The sequence below is a fragment of the Chlamydotis macqueenii genome, chromosome 1 (genome assembly GCF_036417535.1).
Source record: "Chlamydotis macqueenii isolate bChlMac1 chromosome 1, bChlMac1.mat, whole genome shotgun sequence".
NCBI classification, from domain to species: Eukaryota; Metazoa; Chordata; class Aves; order Otidiformes; family Otididae; genus Chlamydotis; species Chlamydotis macqueenii.
In genome coordinates this window covers 62,204,755-62,224,140 of record NC_141556.1, presented here as the reverse complement: position 1 = coordinate 62,224,140, position 19,386 = coordinate 62,204,755, and the positions used below count along the sequence as shown (strand labels likewise).

General features: G+C 35.1%; 1 protein-coding gene across 1 annotated transcript in view; it reads right to left on the bottom strand.

Annotated features, from left to right (window-relative positions):
• Positions 1 to 10,168: 10,168 nt before the first annotated feature.
• Positions 10,169 to 19,386, bottom strand: part of IGF1 (insulin like growth factor 1) — a 48,178-nt gene continuing 38,960 nt past the window's right edge. Inside the window, exons 3-4 of the mRNA XM_010117670.2 lie at positions 18,279 to 18,460; positions 10,169 to 10,278 (exon numbers count right to left, since the gene is read on the bottom strand). Coding sequence (XP_010115972.1) covers positions 10,219 to 10,278; positions 18,279 to 18,460 — 242 coding nt within the window. The 3' untranslated portion in view covers positions 10,169 to 10,218. The remainder of the gene's footprint in view (positions 10,279 to 18,278; positions 18,461 to 19,386) is intronic.

Sequence of the window (19,386 nt, the reverse complement as noted above, 5' to 3'; positions counted from 1 at the left end):
TCTGAACTATTAGTATTTTCTTAGACATTTTCTTAATCCCTGTGGAGTGTTTCTATTTTTATTGTGTTAGCATAGCTTACCATTCAGTCATATTATTAACAAGTATGTATTTTTCACACAATATTGAAAACTTGTGGTAACGTATACAATAGGTATGATTAAAAGCTTCAAAAAATTATGATTAAGATTACAAATGAATGGATTTTTAAAATGTTCCTCGGCCACATTGCCAAATCCACAAATTGTTGTGGTGTCTGTTAACAACATCTTATCATCAGAAGGTAAGAATTAAAATGCATGTATTATTTTTTGGTGATTATTTTTAAACTGAAATCTCTATAAATTGCTTAAGTATTACAATAAGACAATTCGGGTTTAAAAATTATTGGCTGTGAATATTTAAATATAGAGAATTTTGTGTGAGGGATATTACTTTAAGGTTTGTGCACTTAGAGCCTAGAATGGCTGCTATGCCAGCAGGAAAAAATACAAGAAATCAAAGTAAAGATAAGATGGAGAAACCAGTCCAGGAAACTGTTTTGCACTGTAGCCAAAATCAATATCTAGGGAAAAACACAAGAGCAAGGGAACATGCAATGAAACTTTCCTGCCTTCCCTTGATTTACAATTTAGGGACTTCCTGGGCCAGAGTCCTTTTTTGAGTCTATTTGCATTTGCAGTGGTAAGGCTGTCCTCAGGCCTCCCAAAACCATGAGTTCACTGGCAGGGTGAAGCATTGCCTGCAACAAAAGAAGATGGAGTTATGGAGTGCTTAAGCCAAATGGAGATACGCAAGTTCTTGGGACCCCGTGGGACACATATGAGGATGATGAGGGAGCTGTGCAGTGTTGTTGTGAGGCTGCTCTCTATCATATTCGAAAGGTTATGGCAACTGTGGGAGTTTGGTGACTGAAAAAAGGAAAACATTGCACCCTTTCTGAGAGGGCCAAGATCTGGGGAGATACAAGTTGGCCTTAATATCTTCCTGGAAGCTGTTTCCAGGCACACAAAGGTCAAGACAGCAACTGGGAACAGTCATATAGATTTACCAAAGCATAATCATGCCTGATCGACCTGATTGCCTTGATAATCACCCATAGACTTTATATCAGCCATAGACTTTGTGTTCTTACCATTCACCCCTTTTTCATTTCATTTAGGAAAAGTTTGAACAGCATGGGTGGTAGAACAAATTGCAGCAGGGTTTCAAATATGGTACCCCTCCACTATTGACTGGCCACTTTTCCCGATTTGTCTTTTCTACTGTTTAATCAGCGATGTGCACATCTTAAGAACTTCCCTCTCATTCCATGACAGTTTAGTGTTTTGAAGAACTTTGGATGAGGCACCTAATTTACAAGAATATTTGAAATTCAAGATCACTCTGATCTTTCTTGACTACATGCTTGTCCTTTCTTCCCAAGAGCTCCCAAGAGTTTTCTGAGGCTTAGCTTCACTACAACCACTTTCCTTTTCCTGCAAGATATCATACGTATCATAGAATATTTATTCACATACCCACCGATTCTATTCTTGAGAACAATTTATGTGATAGTGATATAAGGCATAGTAGTTTGTAGTTCCTTAAATGTCCCTTGGATATCTTTGGAAGAGTCAGTACACGTTAACTACCACTTAGTTTTCATATAGCAAGGAGCTTTTGAATGAGTGGATGTACACTAAAGTTCAGATATCTTCATCCATGGGTGCATACAGTTTGTTCCTGGTCACTCATTACTATTAATTTTATCTATACGTTTCATAATTCCTTCTACTGACATTTAATTTTATCAAGGCTCTTGAGCCACTAATTAACTTTCCATGTCAGTCCTCTCTTAGGAGTGAAGCCTGCTTACTCTGTTAAGGTATGTCCCAGTTTTTGTGTATGCTGAGAATTGAAATGTATATACCAAGGAAGAGAAAAGAAGAATGCAAATTACTGCAAAATCTATGTGGACGAGGAATTTCCAACGCATTTTTTATTAACCATAATCCTTTATTAGACCTCACAGAGGTGTAAACTATACATACAAATACATTAGAAAGATACCCTCTCAACAGCAATGCTTCACATTTTGGACCTGATACCAAGAGGGTGGCAAACATTTCAGTACATTCTACAAACCAAAGGGTGCATTAGCCTTTATGTATACAGAATGACAAAGCCCTTTACTGAAATCAAAGTAGATAAAAGTGAAAATCAGTTAACTACCTCTTCCAACCTTTACCTACCGTAAATGCATATAAAAGCTTTTAAAAGCATGAATACACTATTATTTATGAAGCAAAGTTTACTGTTCTAGACAGCTTGTAGAGAGAGAGGAAGAGAACGGTCAAGGTGGCATTACATGAACTGCAAACTAGCAAAAATTCTTGATTTCTTTTAATATTTGTACATATTAAGAGCTCAATTTTTTTTTTATTTATTGGTTGTTACTAGAAAAGCTTTTAAGTGCTAAATGGGGAGAATAGCGCAACAAAGACATTGTTGAGGTATTTGGGGGATTCTGCAACACAATGATGTTACATACACAGTATGAAATATTATTTGTCATCAAGTAGTGACATTGTATTATGAGGAAGCACAAGAAAATAAAAAAGAAAGAATAAATCCAGTCAGAACTTTAATAGAGAGTTTAAAAGGTTTTTAGTGAATGAACATTTAAGAGTTTTCACTGTTTGGTTATAATGACTTGAAATGTTAATAGTAGCTTTATTCAGTAGTGAAATCAGAAATTCATGTATCCACATTCATGCTTTTGCATCATGGAAATCCTATTTTTAGTCAGGATACCAATTGAAGTCCAACAGTGAAGAAACAGAGAACAATTAATGTTCCTAACGGAAAGGGTGTCCTCCGGAAAACCAAGTGCTATTGATTTCTTCATTTAGCACTTCTGGGTGGCTTTGCAGATAATTTGGGAGGAGAGAAAGCTCATGTGTGATTTGATTATTAGCAGCAGATGGTGCTGCTTCTTCTACTTTAACTTAGTTTCCTAAAATACTGAGGCTTGATAAAGATGTTTAATATTCAACCCAAAGACTCCAAGAAACTATAAAATTGAACCATCATATTCTCATAAAAGCAACAAGAAGTATCAGACTACAGGTGAAGCTGTTCAGAACATTACCAAGTACCAGTATGCTTTCAGTGGAGCATTTTATGACTCATGTTTGATGAGACTTAGTTTAACACAGTTTTAACAATTGGGTTTTTTTTTTCATTTTGCACAGGATTTCTATAGAATTCAGTTGGGTGAATTCCTTAGAAATGGTAATAAATTAAAAGGTAAGATTTATATAGCTTATAATGCAGTGTAACTTTCTTGTGCTTTATTATATTTAAACTTGTCTCTAAGTGGAAATAATGAAGAGTATTATAATTCTTATTCAGTGTTTGTATCAATTTGCTTTGAAATTCTAATCTAAAAAAAAAAAAAGAATTCATTCCTGTGCACAAAATAAGGACGTTGTACCTCTTTCATTGGTAGCACTTTAGTTTACTGGTCTTGGATGCTTTGTCTTTGATCATTGTTAAAGTGTTTTTTTTCATATCATAGGCCAGATTAATGCCAGTAAACCAGGGAGAGTATAACATTAATTTGATTTTAAAATCTACAAAGTTGAATATTTCACTACAAAATATGAATTTCACTGAATCAGTTGTACATATAGTTATCTGGTGAAACCTTTTTCTTTAACATCAGTATATGAAATATGATCCTATTTATCAAGATAGAGTCATTTTTGTTCTGCAAGTATTTTATTGTTGCTTTAGAGGAATGAGATTATACTAATGAATGTAAAATACAGTAAGATGGAATGTATTTGATTTAGTTAAAAAATGGTTCATACCTTTATAATGTGAAAAAAAAATGTCTCCCAACTATATTTGTGCTGTTCCTTAAGAATGTCAATTAAGTGTGAATATGCAAATATTGTAGGTGGGTGTATGTATGTTAAATATTTGTGGGAAAGAATGTTTAGCAGCAGAAGTATCATGTTGATGCTTTTTGTGACTTTTGTGAGCCAACCTGGCAAAATAAAATGTTACCGAAGAATACACAGAAATCAAAAATTATTATAAATAATCTGGGACATAGGAATTTACAGTGCTAAGTCTTTTCCACTTCTGAAATAGTTAAGGGTGCTAAGAGAGGCATGAATTATTCTTACAAAAACATCTAATTGACAAGTGACTAGTTGAGGTGATATTAAATGACAAATACTCATTCTTCTTTGTTTATATTACTCATTATTCTTACTTTGAAGGGATGCTTACACTTAAAAAATCTCATTTAACAGAAGTTATCTGGAGATGAAAGAAGTGAAAATTTTTAAGTAAATGTTTTGATAATAAGGCCCTCAGAGTTAGCATTTTGTATCTGTACTTAAACAGATAAATAGGTTTGCCTGATGACAAGAAGTGTCGTATGATTTAAAAATCAGGTAATTTCTTTAAGTGTGAAAAACAATGGTAGGATCTAACTTGTGACACCCATAGTATACAATGTTCTTCTAAAATCAGATTCCAATTGGATTATTGAATATAATCAGTGAGAAATAATGTATAAAAAGTGAGAAATTCAAATTTTACTTAAGAGGAAAAAGGAGAAAAGCGTAATATACAAGTGCACACAAACTTGCACATACAGATACACACATTATAACACTATATAGATATATATATATACATATACATACATATGTCTATATATATGTATATATCTATATATACATACACACACCCTTTATGCAACTAGTATAAGATTTCCTAACATAAGCATCAGGGAGGTCCTTCTTATTTTGGTCTCCGCTAGACTGGTATCTCTATACTGTACTATATGTAATCAAGTCTCAGATATTCGTGTGACACCCTTCATGTAAAAAATCAAAGTAGATTTATATATATCAGATACTATGTGTTTGGACAGTTATAATCCAGTATAATAGTCCAACGCTGTGAGAAGCAAAATGTTCAGTGTATGATTAGAATGAGTAAAAACTTTGCGTTAATAAATTTTTTCCTCCTTTCAAGAGGACTTTAAGCTAGTTGCTTTACTTAATGCTAATTCCACACATGAATTGGATAATTAGTAATCCCATCAAGGCAAATTCTTTATTTTTTTCTGGATTCTATCAGAGGGGAAAAAAAAATCTTAATCGCTTGAAAGCCTCATCTACTCCTCCTTACCCCTATCCCTCAAATTAAAACAAAGTGAATCAAAACAAAACAACCCCCCCAAAAACAAACAGACAAACAATAAAATTATGTTGCAATAGTGTTTTAACTAGGTTTGCTAGGGGGAGGGGGAGGGAGGAATGAATTTTGGTTTTGAATAGAAGTTTGGCTTTTGGAAGACTTGTTTGCACTGAACAGTATCCTTAAAAGAGGGACCAGTATAGGTTGAGTCCACAAATAAATTATTACTATTCATTTTCAGACTAAAAATAAAACATTTTAAATATATTGATTATACCTTCATCAGAACATAAGTATTCTATCTAGCCTATAGGTTCCAAGAATCTATATTTGGGCTTAACTTATCATCATTTCAAAACAAAACAATTAAATGTGAAATTTTGCACATTAGGATGTTCATAGTGACCACATAAAATTAAAAAAAAATTCACAGACTGTTAGCCATATATTTCAACTTTTTCTCACAATTTGGTGAGGGTTAAAAATAGCATCAGTTTCATGTTGTGAATATTTACTTTTTCATTCTTTGTTAAAATCAGATGCATTTCTTTGTGCTTTTTAAAAAATAATATTGACTTTTGAGGGGCATGCTGTGAGTGCAAAGTTAATTAGGTAAAAATAAAAATATGTGCTCAGTGAAAATCTTGATCATATCATGCCACTGACTTTAAGCCAAACTCTACATGATTTCGGGCTACAGTGTGGCTTAAAAATCTTTAGTATGATATATGACTCACATTAATCTGAACAGGCTTTCTGTCATATCCGTTGTTCCCTGACTTTAAATGCTTTTCTTCATCTGTATTTCTGATTTGGAGTAAAGATTCAGAATTGCATTTCAAGTCTATGAATTTTTGTGGCATTTTGACTCTTGTTCCTGCCCCGTCTCCATCGATTTAAGATTTCCTTGCCATTGCTGAGTGACAAAAAGTTGAAAAGTTATGGCTAGTTGTATTTCTATTTTGATAACCATACCTATATAATTGTCATTTTCATACATTAAAAAAATATTTATGCTTTCTTTTATATTTTAGTCAAGTACTTTCTTAAACAAAACAATAGCACCACTTTGGCATTGTGGGCCAAATCAGTAACAGGTAAAGCAAATATGAATACACTTTTCTGAACTTGTCTTACCATGCACTTATTTGTTAAAATGGAGAGCCAAGAAGACACAGTGCTTGGCCTAGAGTCTTTATTAAGCAATTTTAACCATTGATACTAAGTCAACAACCAGCTCATGGGGCAACTGAACATAGCTACTAGTTGTGTATGGAATTCACCTCTGTAAAAAAAGCTTTCCACTAATTTACGCTTTAATCTTAAAAAGGAATTGACACTGTAATCAATCTTGAGCAAAAGGTGCCTACTGTAATATATCTACAGGGACTGAATGCAGTATCCCGTTATTTGATTTTCTTTTCTCTCTTGACTGAATGGTACAAATGAGCCTCATACAAATTTTTCACACAAATGTAAGTGTAGGTTTTGTGTAAGTACATTTTGAGCAGAATATAGAATTTATTCATTTTTCCATTTAAACTCTTAATGATTAATTATGGTTACTATGGTGATGAGGCTTAAATTTTGCTACCTTGATGAAAGAGATATATTAACTTCAGTGGGTTTAGGTCTGCAGTCCTTTTTGAACTAACTGAAAATAATGAGGCTTGATTCACTTTTTTTTAGTTCTGCACTTCAGTGACATTCTGTATAATAATTGGAGTTTTACGTCTATTCTAGAATGCAAAAATCTGTGACTTCTGTCATGTGATTTACATGATATGGAAGGATGGGGAGGGGGATTTTCTTTACCACTGAAGTGATTTATGAGAATTAATGGCATCCAGTGGGAGCCCTGTGCCTAAATATCTGGAGTGCTTTTGAAAATCCAGCTGAACCCTTCAATTTCTCTAATTAGAATTTTTTCAAGTCAGACTACTTTGTACTTTTGGGAGGGAGATGTTTTGGCTCATGATTCAACTTCTTTTAAGTACTGGATTTATTGAGATTATTAAGCTAATGCAGCCCTTTATCTTTCACACTAACTGGTATATCATGTGCTCCTTGCCATATGACTGGAGATTTCTTGTACAAGTATGCATTTCCCATCCATGCATTTCTCTCCTCTACAGTGATGGAGCTACTCTCCATTTTATGATATCATTTATTCTCTAGTAAAGCAGAGTGTTGCCTTTGAAGCTTGTAGCTATTCATTATTTATTGTAGCTTCTTTCAAGAATTGTTCTAATTTGTTTAGACAGTTGTCACATTCTGATGTTAGATATTGCTGTATATGAGTGACATTTTCTAATTATGATTTCTCAACAGGAGAAATACAGTGGCATGAATGTGAGTGCATGCACCCTAAGATAAGACCAAAATTCAAATTTATTTACAGGAATTAAATAGCACAATGATGTATGGTTTTTCAGTTATGTTAACAGTGCATCAGTAAAATGTTATCTACAAAGAAACTTGCCACAGCAGAGATCTGCAGATTGCATTTTGTGCTCACACCTTTCCTCCCTCCTCCCCTTAGAACTTCAGAGGAGGTAAGGGACAGGAAGAGTCCTGGGACATGGAATGGCAATATGTATTATGTCTGTAACATCAAAATAATGGCTTGTTCTGAGAATGCATGTCAGAATTCTTAACAGCCACTGAAGTAAAATACTTCCCTCTCCATCCCCTTTGCCAATAAAAAGCCCTTAATAGCTGTGATAGATATCAGAATTGCTACCTCTGTTTATTGAATTGGTGATAAATAATTTAGGTTAGTTTTCCCATCCGTTTCTCTATACTTTCTTACCTTTTTAACATAACTATCTTAGTCAGTGACAGCTGTGACACATTCTTTTTATTCATTTACTGTTCTGCTTTTATATTGTGATGGCAGCCTATTGTGCATACAAACTGCATCTCGCAGAAGGTGGAGGGCTTAAGGTATTGCATAGGAATATATTGCACTTTCCTTGGAAAATAATGCGAACCCCAAATTATCTATGGAAATAAAAAAAGGAACTATAGTAATTTGTTAGACTGTTAAGACCTAGCTTTCCTGTCTGTTTCACAAGAAACTATTGAGGAGCTGTAAAATATGCAGTCTGCAGAGATTCTTCTCTTGTGTTTTAATCAATAGTTCAGTCATCTACTCCCATGGATGTAGCAGAAGGTAAGGCAGATTTGAGCCTTTAAAAAGAGATACTTTCTTTACAGATCTAATCTGCCGTCTCCCTAATTGCTCCCTTCATACAGTGTTCTCCCTGCCCTCTTTGAGTCTGACCAAGGGATGCTTTAACCTCTGTCTGAGCTTACCGGGTGCAGGGTGATGGGGGGAAGAAGTCGAGTGGAACAACATTGCAGTTCTGGACAGGATGGAATAGTGCATTCTTCCCTGCCTTCTCTTCTTTTATCTCATAGAGGAATTTATTGCTCACCTTGGGACACTGTTGGCTACCATCCACCTTTGCTGCATGGCCCATCTAGCACTGAGGTGATTTACAATAATGGAGCACAGGACATAGCGTTCTTCAAGGCAGAATCAGTGCAGTACCTATCAAGGTTACATGGTAGAGATTATCCAGAAATATGTCTCCCACAAGAGTGCATGAAAAGCTATTGTGAGTAGCAGACTGAAGGACGTTATGGTTCATCTTCTCTTCTTGAGGACTCTTTCTACACTGTAATTTGGTGATTAGATTAGCTTTTCTAATTTACAGAGAGATGCAGCAGCCTAATTAACTCCGATTCTGGAAAGAATTAAAATAGCAGAGAACTTGAGTACCCCTCTGTTACCTTTGAATAGAACGGTGATATTTCAGAAAGACTTAGACTCTGATGGGCTACTCCAAAGTCATTTGAGGGCTGCTTTTCAAATTGTTTTCTCAAGGCCTAGGCATCTATGAATTTGTGTTCCACGTAACTGTAAGTGAAAACACCACTATTCAAACATCTAAAAGGAAACAAGTATCTGAATTTTCTTTTGAAGATGGGAAAGTTATTTCCGTGTTGGAATCTGAAGTCATTTGAGTTTGTTTAAAATGAATATTTTAACAACTATTTTGTTATTTAATCTTCGGCTTGATCTTTCCATATTTGCTTTTACCTATTACCGTTTTGGCCAGACTCTTTCATGTAACAAACTATAAAATAGCACCGTTGTACTATAAAACAGAGATTTTTACATACTGTTTGATATATGTGTATTAGTGATATGCTAAATTTTACATACTGCATTATATGGAGGAAGAAAGAAGTTACCTATACTGTTGCAAAATAATTACCTGGAAGAATCATTAATGGTTTGAGAGCCTATGTATGCTTTAACTGCTTTTAAAAATCTTTTGTCTCACAAATTGCAATAAACTGCATCTTTGCAAGAGAAGGAAAAATTAAACTGTCTTAAAACAGATGGATCTATAACCCATATTCTGTCAAAATGCCACAGATGAAATTAATGGATGTTTAAAACTGTATGTGTTACCTTACTGCTGCTGTTACTGGGAATGTCAAACTGTGCAAATATGAAGGGGTAGACAAACAATGTTATCAGACACTGTAAAACAAACAGCCTGTTGCTTGTATAGAAGTGCAAATAAAAAAACCCACCACTTAGACAAGGCTGATGAATGACTCCAGCAGCCAGTGTTCATAGGTTAATTTAGTGCAATTGGATCCATCAAAGGCCCATAAATTTGTGGGCTTTTGAGGAGCACAGGACTTTAAGAGATTTTGTGCAGGACATTTAAAACAGGTTAACAAACAGTAATATATCAACCACATAATTTTTTAGCTCTGGGCTGGTTAAGATGTTCTGTTCTCTAAAGACTTAATATTGGAATGTTTAGTTGCATTGTTCACTGGGAGAATGCCCATTGGTTGAAATTGCATCAAGCTTATTAAACCATAGGTTTTTTTTTTTTAAGTCTTCCAATGTTTAACAAATAATTTATTTACAGCGAAGTATCCTGCAGATGGCACATTCATTCTTCATTCTTGTGGATGGCATGTTCTTACATTCTGTAGTTTCTGTTTCCTGTGTTCCCTCTACTTGTGTTCTTCAAATGCACTTCCTGAAGGTGTAGGAAAAAAAAAAATATTCCAGATAAATTTTAATATGCTGCATGATCACAAAACTTATATTAGTGAGAAAATAGTTATCCTGAATGCTAGACTTGTTAGAGCCCTGCTGCCAGTTCACAGAGAACTTATACAAAACTTATGTACACTAAATTCCCTGTTCTCCTAGGCATAAATACTTTGATTGCTGCCATTGTTGATCTTGGAAGAGGAAACATCTGCATACTGGAACCTGGATGGGCTTAGACATGTAGTAGGCACCAAAGATTTTATTTCTTTCAGAACAAGGACATTTGCAAAAGCAGGATGTATAGAGGAGAGAAAACTTTAGAGTTGTAACTGCAGGATTTATGGAGCCTCCTGGGCTTTGGTACACCGTGGTCAGAGGTTTTGAAAAATTGCTGAGTGGGACTCTACTACCTACGTTTTGCATAAATGGCATCTTAGATGTGTAAGGTTTCTGTCGGTTAAGGGCTTCAGGAGAATAAAAATTGTGGGTTCACTGCAGGAGCTGCAGCCAAATAATTTGTCTTTTCAAAAAGAGACAGGGTGATGTGCCAGGCAAATCAAAAAGACTTCTGAATGAGTAATGCCCTCAGTTCACTGTCTTTCTGTGCACAGGCCAGTTTCTAGCAGCAGCAATGGGTGTGGCATGTATCTTTCAGTTCAGTTTCCTTATTTGCCATGCTGGTAAATGTTAGCTGGGCCCAAATCTTTGCACATTCTGTACCAGACTAGAGGCAGAATTGTTAAGTGACTCTCCATATTTATAATCCTCAGCAGAAGTAAAATTCTTGGTTAACTGAGATCATGTCTGCTGTCCTAAGAAAAGCCAAAATTAAAAGTTCTGTCTGAGACAGGTGAGGCATGTGTGTGCAGCTCCACCATTGTATTATCTGCCATTTAAGCCGTAAAAAAAAGGAAAGGTGGTCTTTAAAATGTAAAAAGTAATGAAATTTTTGCCTGCTTTTCTGATGGACAGAAAGAAAATGAAAGCTGATTTGGTGCATTACAGTAGTTTTGTGGGGATTTTTAAATGATTTCCTGTATGAAATACTGTTCCATACATAACTTTTCCATTTGCCTTCAGTATCTATTAAATATAAAATAAATCAGAAGATGGCAAAGCATCACAAAACTTGAGCTCACATAGAGCTTATTAATTTTCATTGGTTTTGGATTGGGTTCTGATGGATATGAGTTGAATTATTATTTTCAGAATATAAAAAAACAACAAAACAAGCAGTACTAGCAATTGTTAAATTAATTATAGAACCCACAAGTACAAACATTGAGCCAAACTAAGATTTATCATCACTGTCAAACCAAATTTGTTAATAGCAAAGTATTCATAATGAAGAAACGTTTTTGTTAGGAACCTGCCATTCTAGATGTTCCTAGTCCGAAATGCAATACTGAATGAGGAAGAAGAGATTAATCACCTGTTCACTCTTCCCTTGCTTAATTCAGTAGGATACTGGCTTGTCTTCATCAAATTTTGCTAATACTGCTATAGAATAGCTTCCTTAGCAGGGATTGAATACAGAAACAGAAATGTCAACAGAATTCTGCTTCTCCATAAATAAAAATAATTTTTGCTGTTTTGTTGCTTGTTTCTTTTCCAGCTTTTCCAAAAGTACTACTTTTGTCTTTAGTTTTCCCTAAGTTGTACCTTAGTTTTCACCCAAGGTACTCATTCTGGATGAACCCTTAAATTTTCACTGATATTTCATTAAAATCATCATTGCAGCATTTCATAGGAGTCTGCCACTGTTAAGGATCGTGCCTTATGCTACAAATGCTTGTATTGGTAACATTGTAGTAAGAAAATAGGAATTCCTCAACTCATCTGCCCTGGTTTTTTTACTTATAGCAACAAAGGAAAATATTCTCAACAGTGCTGCCCTTATGTGCTCCTCTTTGAAGAGAGTTTATCAGCATATAGGAAAAGTTACACACTACAGTTTATTTGCAGAAAGTCATACATTCTTAAAGGCTGCACACTCGTAATCTATAAAATGGAGAGTGAGAGCCTTATTATGAAGCAACAGACATTTTGCACTGCAATGGCTTTCAAACTATACTTAGATTCAAAATTCGCTATATGTTTCCCAAATGGAAATATAAATTCTCTCCACTACTGTTGTTGTCTGGTTTTATCATCCAAATAAAGCAAATACTAAGATGCAGCAGGGTTTCAGTTACAGCTTTTAATACTGACATGTAGATGGAAAAAGAGCTGTCATAATGCACAGGCTAGCTTTGAAATGGAGGGAAGATGGCAGGTTGCTTTTACAACAGTTCCTCTGGAATCAGCAATTTTATGAATAACTACAAAGAAGTGGCACTGGTGGTGGCAGCTGTAACATGTATGCCAGAAAATGCTTTGACCCATATAACACATTTTTTTCAAGTATGCAATGTTGAGACCATTGGAAAAAAAAAAGTGTGAATGCCTGTATCAGGTTCTCAGACCTGCACTTGCATTGGTATAGAAAAGCTTGCCTTATTTCTCAAGTCTTTGTAAAAAACATAGAAACAAAATTGTTATCTGTGATGCTTGTTTTGTTATCAGATCCTCTGAGCTGATATTCAGAGGCAGACAAAGATGATAAGCATTTCAAGGTGAGGGATGCAAAATGCCAACTTTGCACATGTCAGTTCATGAACAGAGAAGCGCAGAATTCTAACCTATTGCCTGAAGTGTGGATCTTTGGAGACAGAGCAGCGTTAACGAATAAGGATAACTACCTCAGTGACAGTAACGGTCATTTAACTAAGATGGAGCATGCAGTAGTGTTCTTACCCTGTTAGGATTGACATTCGAACCTCATGTTGGCATAACAAGATCTCTTGCTTTATTGGTCATAAATGGAAAGTCTACTGTGTGTAGTAACGGGCATGCTATCTTAGCTATGAACTCTCTGCGGTCTCTTTGAAAGCTTTTTAATTCTGTGGGCTTTGTGATCAGTAACGTAATAGCAAAGCTGGAACATAATCAGCCTTGCCAATATTCATATTCATGTAATAATTTACACTGTGCCTTGTAGCCTTAAATCGGTAAGAACTTTGTGCTACTGTTTCTCTGACACTGTGTCATTCAAAAAGGTCACAGCCTGCCCTCACGTACACAATTGTTGTGGAAATAGCTCAATTTCCTTTACTTGAATAGAGAACAGTTGTTTTTCAAAGTTCTATTCACTAGTTTTCCAAATTGCTGTTAAAACTTAATTTACTTAAGGGTAAAAAGACTAAACTTTTATTAGCATTTCTCAGAAGAGAAAGAAATGAATGAAAGAAAAGCTAGATGGAACCATGTACACTGAGGACAGAATTTTAATTCCCTTCACAGTTTCAATGTGAAACTTCTGACTTACCCTTTTCAAAACATCATTTTTTTCATTCAATGTAGTAAAGAGATATAGAGAATGAATTCATGTTAATAATATTAATAATAGAAACGTATATAAAAGTAAATTAAATAAAGTTGATATCTGACATTTAGAAGCCTTGCAAAGGAAATTTGCCCTTTAACTTTCGGATGAAAACTGATGCTTAAGCTGACTGAGGTAGCTGGTATTTAAGGATCATAGATCATACCTGTGTTGTAGGCAAGTATTTTCTAATGAAAATAAATTCTGCCTAAATAGCCCAGAGCATTTGCCCTGAATTATTTTTTTTTTCATTTCTTCAATCTAAACACTAAACTGAAAATAAAATTCAATCACCTAGCCTTCCTTAGGAAGCCTATTAGAGTAAACCAATTGCATTAACTCTAGTTCTTGCATATTTTATGTCATTTCTATGCTTCTGGTCAGCTGCTCTTGTACTGAAGAATCTGAATGATTAGAGCAATATATTCTAGAACACGGATTGACTGAATGTATATTATATGGATCCCTGTGTAGATTTTAAGGGACTAATTCACCTTTGCAGATCAAGTTCAGAGGAACAGAAACAAAAGCTATGAATTAAATGGCTTACTAAATCTTAGCCAGCTATATTGGTTTTGTATAAAATCTGGTTCAGATATGATTGTTATGGGAACATGTGAAGGCTATTGAAAAAACTATTTGTATAAAAATAAAGCATTTTCTCATTGACCAGCCATTGTCCAGTTGCCACCAAGAAGACAAGTTTTCTTCTATGACATATTTGAGCATTTAAAAACAGAACTGCCACTTCACTGTGTATTTCCTGTACCTCAGCTTGGATATATTTATTGTTTCACATTGGAGAAAGCAATTTAAATGCTCCAGAAGCCTCTCAAGCTAGATTTTTTTTCATCCCAGACATGGCTGCTGAGCCAGACAGGTTAGGTAACCTCGGTAGGCTTTGACTCAAAAAATATGAAGTATTTCAGGGAGTAGGGGAGATGATACTTCTTTTTAAGTAGGGGACACACTCCGGTGTGAGTTTGGTATCCTTTAGATAGATATCTGAGGAAGATGTTTAACTGCTGGGCACTAATAGAAACTACAAATTACTGTCGTTCACAACTTACTCAAAGCCTACAGTGCTGAAAACCAGTTGGAAAGATACTCTGAGTTATCCCATCTGTTCACTAAAGACTTTAGAGTGGTTAGTCTGCAGCTATCACTGTGCTCTGATGCATACCTCATTTCTCTCTGCAAGCTGTTATGCGTGTTTGTTGCATTCGTTGGCTGTGCCAGTTTAAGGTATTTTTGTCATGGGCTAAGTGCAAAAGAGGTGGTGGAAGTTGGGCATCTAAATTAGACTAGAGTTAAGGTTGGGTATACACTCCATTGTATACAGCAGCTGTGGCAACAACAATGTGATCTAACTGCCTTCTTTCTTAATTTCTTTTTTTTTTTTTTTTGTGAATCTGTGAAGTATGCTGTGTATATAATACCCCTAAGTATATAATAATAATGTGTTTATTTTTTACTTTTCAATATACTTTTATATTTATTTGTGAGTAAAGGTCCTCTAGAGAAAGAAATATTTTTTCATTAACTGCAAACAAAAGAAACATCTACATGTACAGTCTTTGTAATTGGATTAAAATTAGTTCTTGATGTTGGCCCTTACAGCCGCAAATAGGCATTTTGGGGTTTCTAGCCCCAAAATTTCCCCATTAATCATTCAGTTCCTGGCCCTCATCATTCAGATTTGTGCGTGTAGTGTAGCAACACTTGTTTGTAATCTAATGACTAAAGATCAGCATTAACATAACCTGTAAACAGAGCAGTCCTGCTTCATCAAAGTAAGTTATTTTACCAAATTGTACATAGGAGGAATAATCTGCTCAATAAATTGGGAAAGTAGACAACTTACAAAACCACTTAAAGCAAAACCCAAAGGCTGGATTTGTCTATTAAAAAGGTTATGAGGAGATGCCTAATAAAAACTACATGAGAACAGAAGAAACTGATTGTGTATGAAATCTAAGAGAAACTGTACAACATTTTATGTGTTCCACTTAATCCTGTCTTAAATCTTGTATCTAAATAAGAAAATATTAAAGAGGTAATACATATCATCTTACATATATATATTCAGTTTATATGTTTAAGATGCGTATCTCGTTTATAACATATAACACTAAGAGATAAAAATATTCTAAAGCAGAAAAAAATGGCTCAAATGAAAACTAATTTGCCTTTAGTATAATTCATTTTTAAATTAAAATCAGTGTCATATCAACACTATCAATTAGCTAAAAGCATTCATATTGGGGGAGCCTATCCAAATAAGAAAATATGAACAAAGCATTTTCTTTAATGGAGGCATGTTCAGCTGATTGCAAAAAGAAAAAAAAAAGAAAGAAAAAATAATTACATGAGAAGATGTAATTATTTTTCACATAGAGTTTTTCTATAACGACTTCTATTTCCCTTCTTTTATCTTCCTTGTATTTTCCTTTTATCTATCATAAATCTGAATAATAGTTTCTTCTAACCCTTCTGTATTTTTGTTTCCTCAATCTGATTTTCTCCATCCACAGATATGAATGAAAATTTCAGTTTGTTTTTCCCATCAGATTTATATTATTTTATCACCAAGTTCCCATCAAGAAACATTTGATTTTTCTGCTTCTGTTCACCTCTCTTCTCCTTTTCCCATACATTTTTAAAAGGTGTTGTTTTATTTAATATTAATTTTTCTCTAATTTTATTTTCTCTCCCCTTTCCTCAAAATTCTGTCTTTTCTCTGTGATGCACCATGGTTTGTTCAGTTCTTTAACACTTCTCATCTTCTCAGCCTCTTTGATCTTATTCCCTCCCCCTTCTTTTCCTCTGCTCTTCATTGTCTTTTTGCTGCCCTTTCCACTTCTTGATTTTTTTCTCCTTTTAATTTCTGAGATGATTTCTTCTGCAGCTATGTTCTCTCAATTATTACATACTCTCTCTATTTTTTTTTCTTCTTGCAGTATCCCCCCTTGAAAACCACCTCATCTACTGCTGCTGCAAGTTGCAAAGCCTTTCTTCTGTTCCTTCCTGTTTGTAAGAACAGTGTTTTCCTGCCTATCTTTTGAGCTGGAAAGAGGACAGCTGCCCAACAAATGACATAATTCCTTGGCCCAAGGAAAGTGGTGTTGAGATCCATCAGAGAGCTGGCAGGTATCTTGTCGCATTTTACTTGAAGTTACAGAATGTTTTACCCATCACCTTAGCAACGACTATGGGAAGGAGCACCCAGATTACTGGCCAAGCCTGTTTTCTTATTTTCCCACAAGTTTGAAATATATGTGCGCCCAGACAGGAATAAACCACAGGGTTTTCTTGTCTATAGTTGAGCTCTACCTGAAAACAACTTCACTTGTTGTCGTGTGTGCCTTTTCAGATGTTCACGGCTAAGGTGATGCTTCCCAGGAAGAATCATACAGCCATTACTTTAAAAAGTTGAAAACTCTTGAGGAAGACATGAAAGGATTCCATTCCATGGATTGACTTATAGAAAAGAAATGGATGCTGGAACGATTACAATTTTTCTTTTCATAAAGATGATATTGAGGAAATTAGTACGTGGTGCTGGTTTACTGACTTCCAATGAAATCTCAGGATTTCATGCAGTTCCATTTCTTATAAGAAAACGTTTCCAGATAACTGCAGAAGTGGGGCCAATGCATGTGTAGGACAGACAGGGTCAACAGCAATAAAATATATCACAAGAGGCTTACAGCAGATGACAGATAACATGTAAAGCAGATGTTCAGAATTCAAACAGGAGAGACAGTTGGACACGAGCTTAATGGCAGCCTAGTCTAAGATCGGTTTTCTGAACTATAGGCTCTATTGAGGAGAGAGATTTAACTGCATATATGTACAGTATACCTAGTATGACAGGAACAAAAATCTGGATACTCTGAACTCCACAGCTATACAAATAATACCAATGAATATTTGAAGTGCTTGGAGAACATATATATTAAACATTAAATAGTTAAAATTAAGTATGTAACGATGGCAGTGACTATACAGTTAATTTAGTTCTGATAAATTTAAAAAAAAAAAAGAAAAACAAAATAATGAGGAAAGAAAAAAATAATTTGTTCATTTACACGTGAAATGAATAGGAGAAGAACTGTATTTTCCCTCTTGATCACTCTGCCTCTTTCTGACAAGGAAGGATGAGTGAGAAGGTTCTGGATAGATCAGTTGTTAAACATTCAGTGTTTGGTTTCTGTTTTGAAAGAAGTCTGAAGTACTATTTATGATTGGATAATGTGAATACTTGTAATTTACTACCCAGTAGCATGATAAAGCCTCAACTACTAACTTAGCAATGCCAAGTTTTGTTTGGTGTTCTAACAGATGAGATAGAACACAGCATTTCCTACTTATTTTCTACAATGGACAATATTTTCCAAAACCCCACTGAATTTCAGTGTACCTAGTAGGCAGAACACATCAGTTTGCTATGTTACCAGCCTTGACAGCAGATTTTTCCTTCCCTAAAATAGGTAGAGCTGTTTGGTTTTTTCGGTTTTTTTTTGGTTTTTTGTTTTTTGTTTTTTGACCTGGCCTACCTTTTGTGCTTTTGGCATATCAGTGTGGCGCTGAGCACGTACAGAGCGTGCAGATTTAGGCGGCTTTATTGGAGCACAATACATCTCCAGCCTCCTCAGGTCACAACTCTGGAAGCAGCATTCATCCACTATTCCCTTGTGGTGTAAGCGTCTACTGCTGGATCCATACCCTGTAGGCTTACCTATTCAAAACACAAATGGAAAGTTTTTATGTTAGAAAGAAAATGCAAAGATCTCGGCAGCAATCATACTAAATTGCATTATTTTAACTGAATCCCCAAAGACAGTTGTAGAGGCTGCCTGTGTGTGTCTATTTTCAGACCCTGTTCTCAGATACGGCTTCGAAAGATATTCCTGGAAATGGCCAGCTTTGATCTTTGTCTGTGGGTGGTTGCTATTTAAGCACTTGAACAAAATTACATCTTCTCAGGCAAGTATTATTAATAGATTGTCTTGAACTGTCTTGCACTGAAAATGGAGAGGGAGGAAGTTGATATCTGGCATTTAGAAGCCTTGCAAAGGAAATTTGCCCTTTAGCTTTCGGGTGAAAACTGATTGTTAAACTGACTGAGGTAACTGGTGTTTAAGAATCATAGATCATGCCTGTGTTGTAGGCAAGTATTTTCTAATGAAAAAGGCTGAGCCACTATATGAAAACAGTGTTTATTCCAAACGGGAAATAAATACTGTATACCAGTGCGCAGGCTGTAGGAGCTGCAAGCTCAACAACTAGTGGGAAGCAGGAAATAAAGTAACAAAGTAAGCAATGAAATGCAGCAAAAATAGGTAGATGGAACAGATAAAAGCTGAAGATATTCTATCCTATAGCTTTGCACAAGATAGGAAATGGCACTGACATAACATGGTCTTTCCTGTGTTTTTTGTTTGCACTGGGCATCTCTAGAAACAATTTGATTGGCAAATGTTTTGCATTTTTCACTCAGCTTCAGCAAAGGTTGACATTTTCATTCATAGAACTCTTACACTCATCTCTTTTTTTTCCCCCAGTGATTTATGATTTCATTAGTAACTGTTGATTTCTCTGCTATACTGTGCAAAGATTACAAACCCATTATTTCCTGGGCTTGTTTGCATAATTCACCAAAAC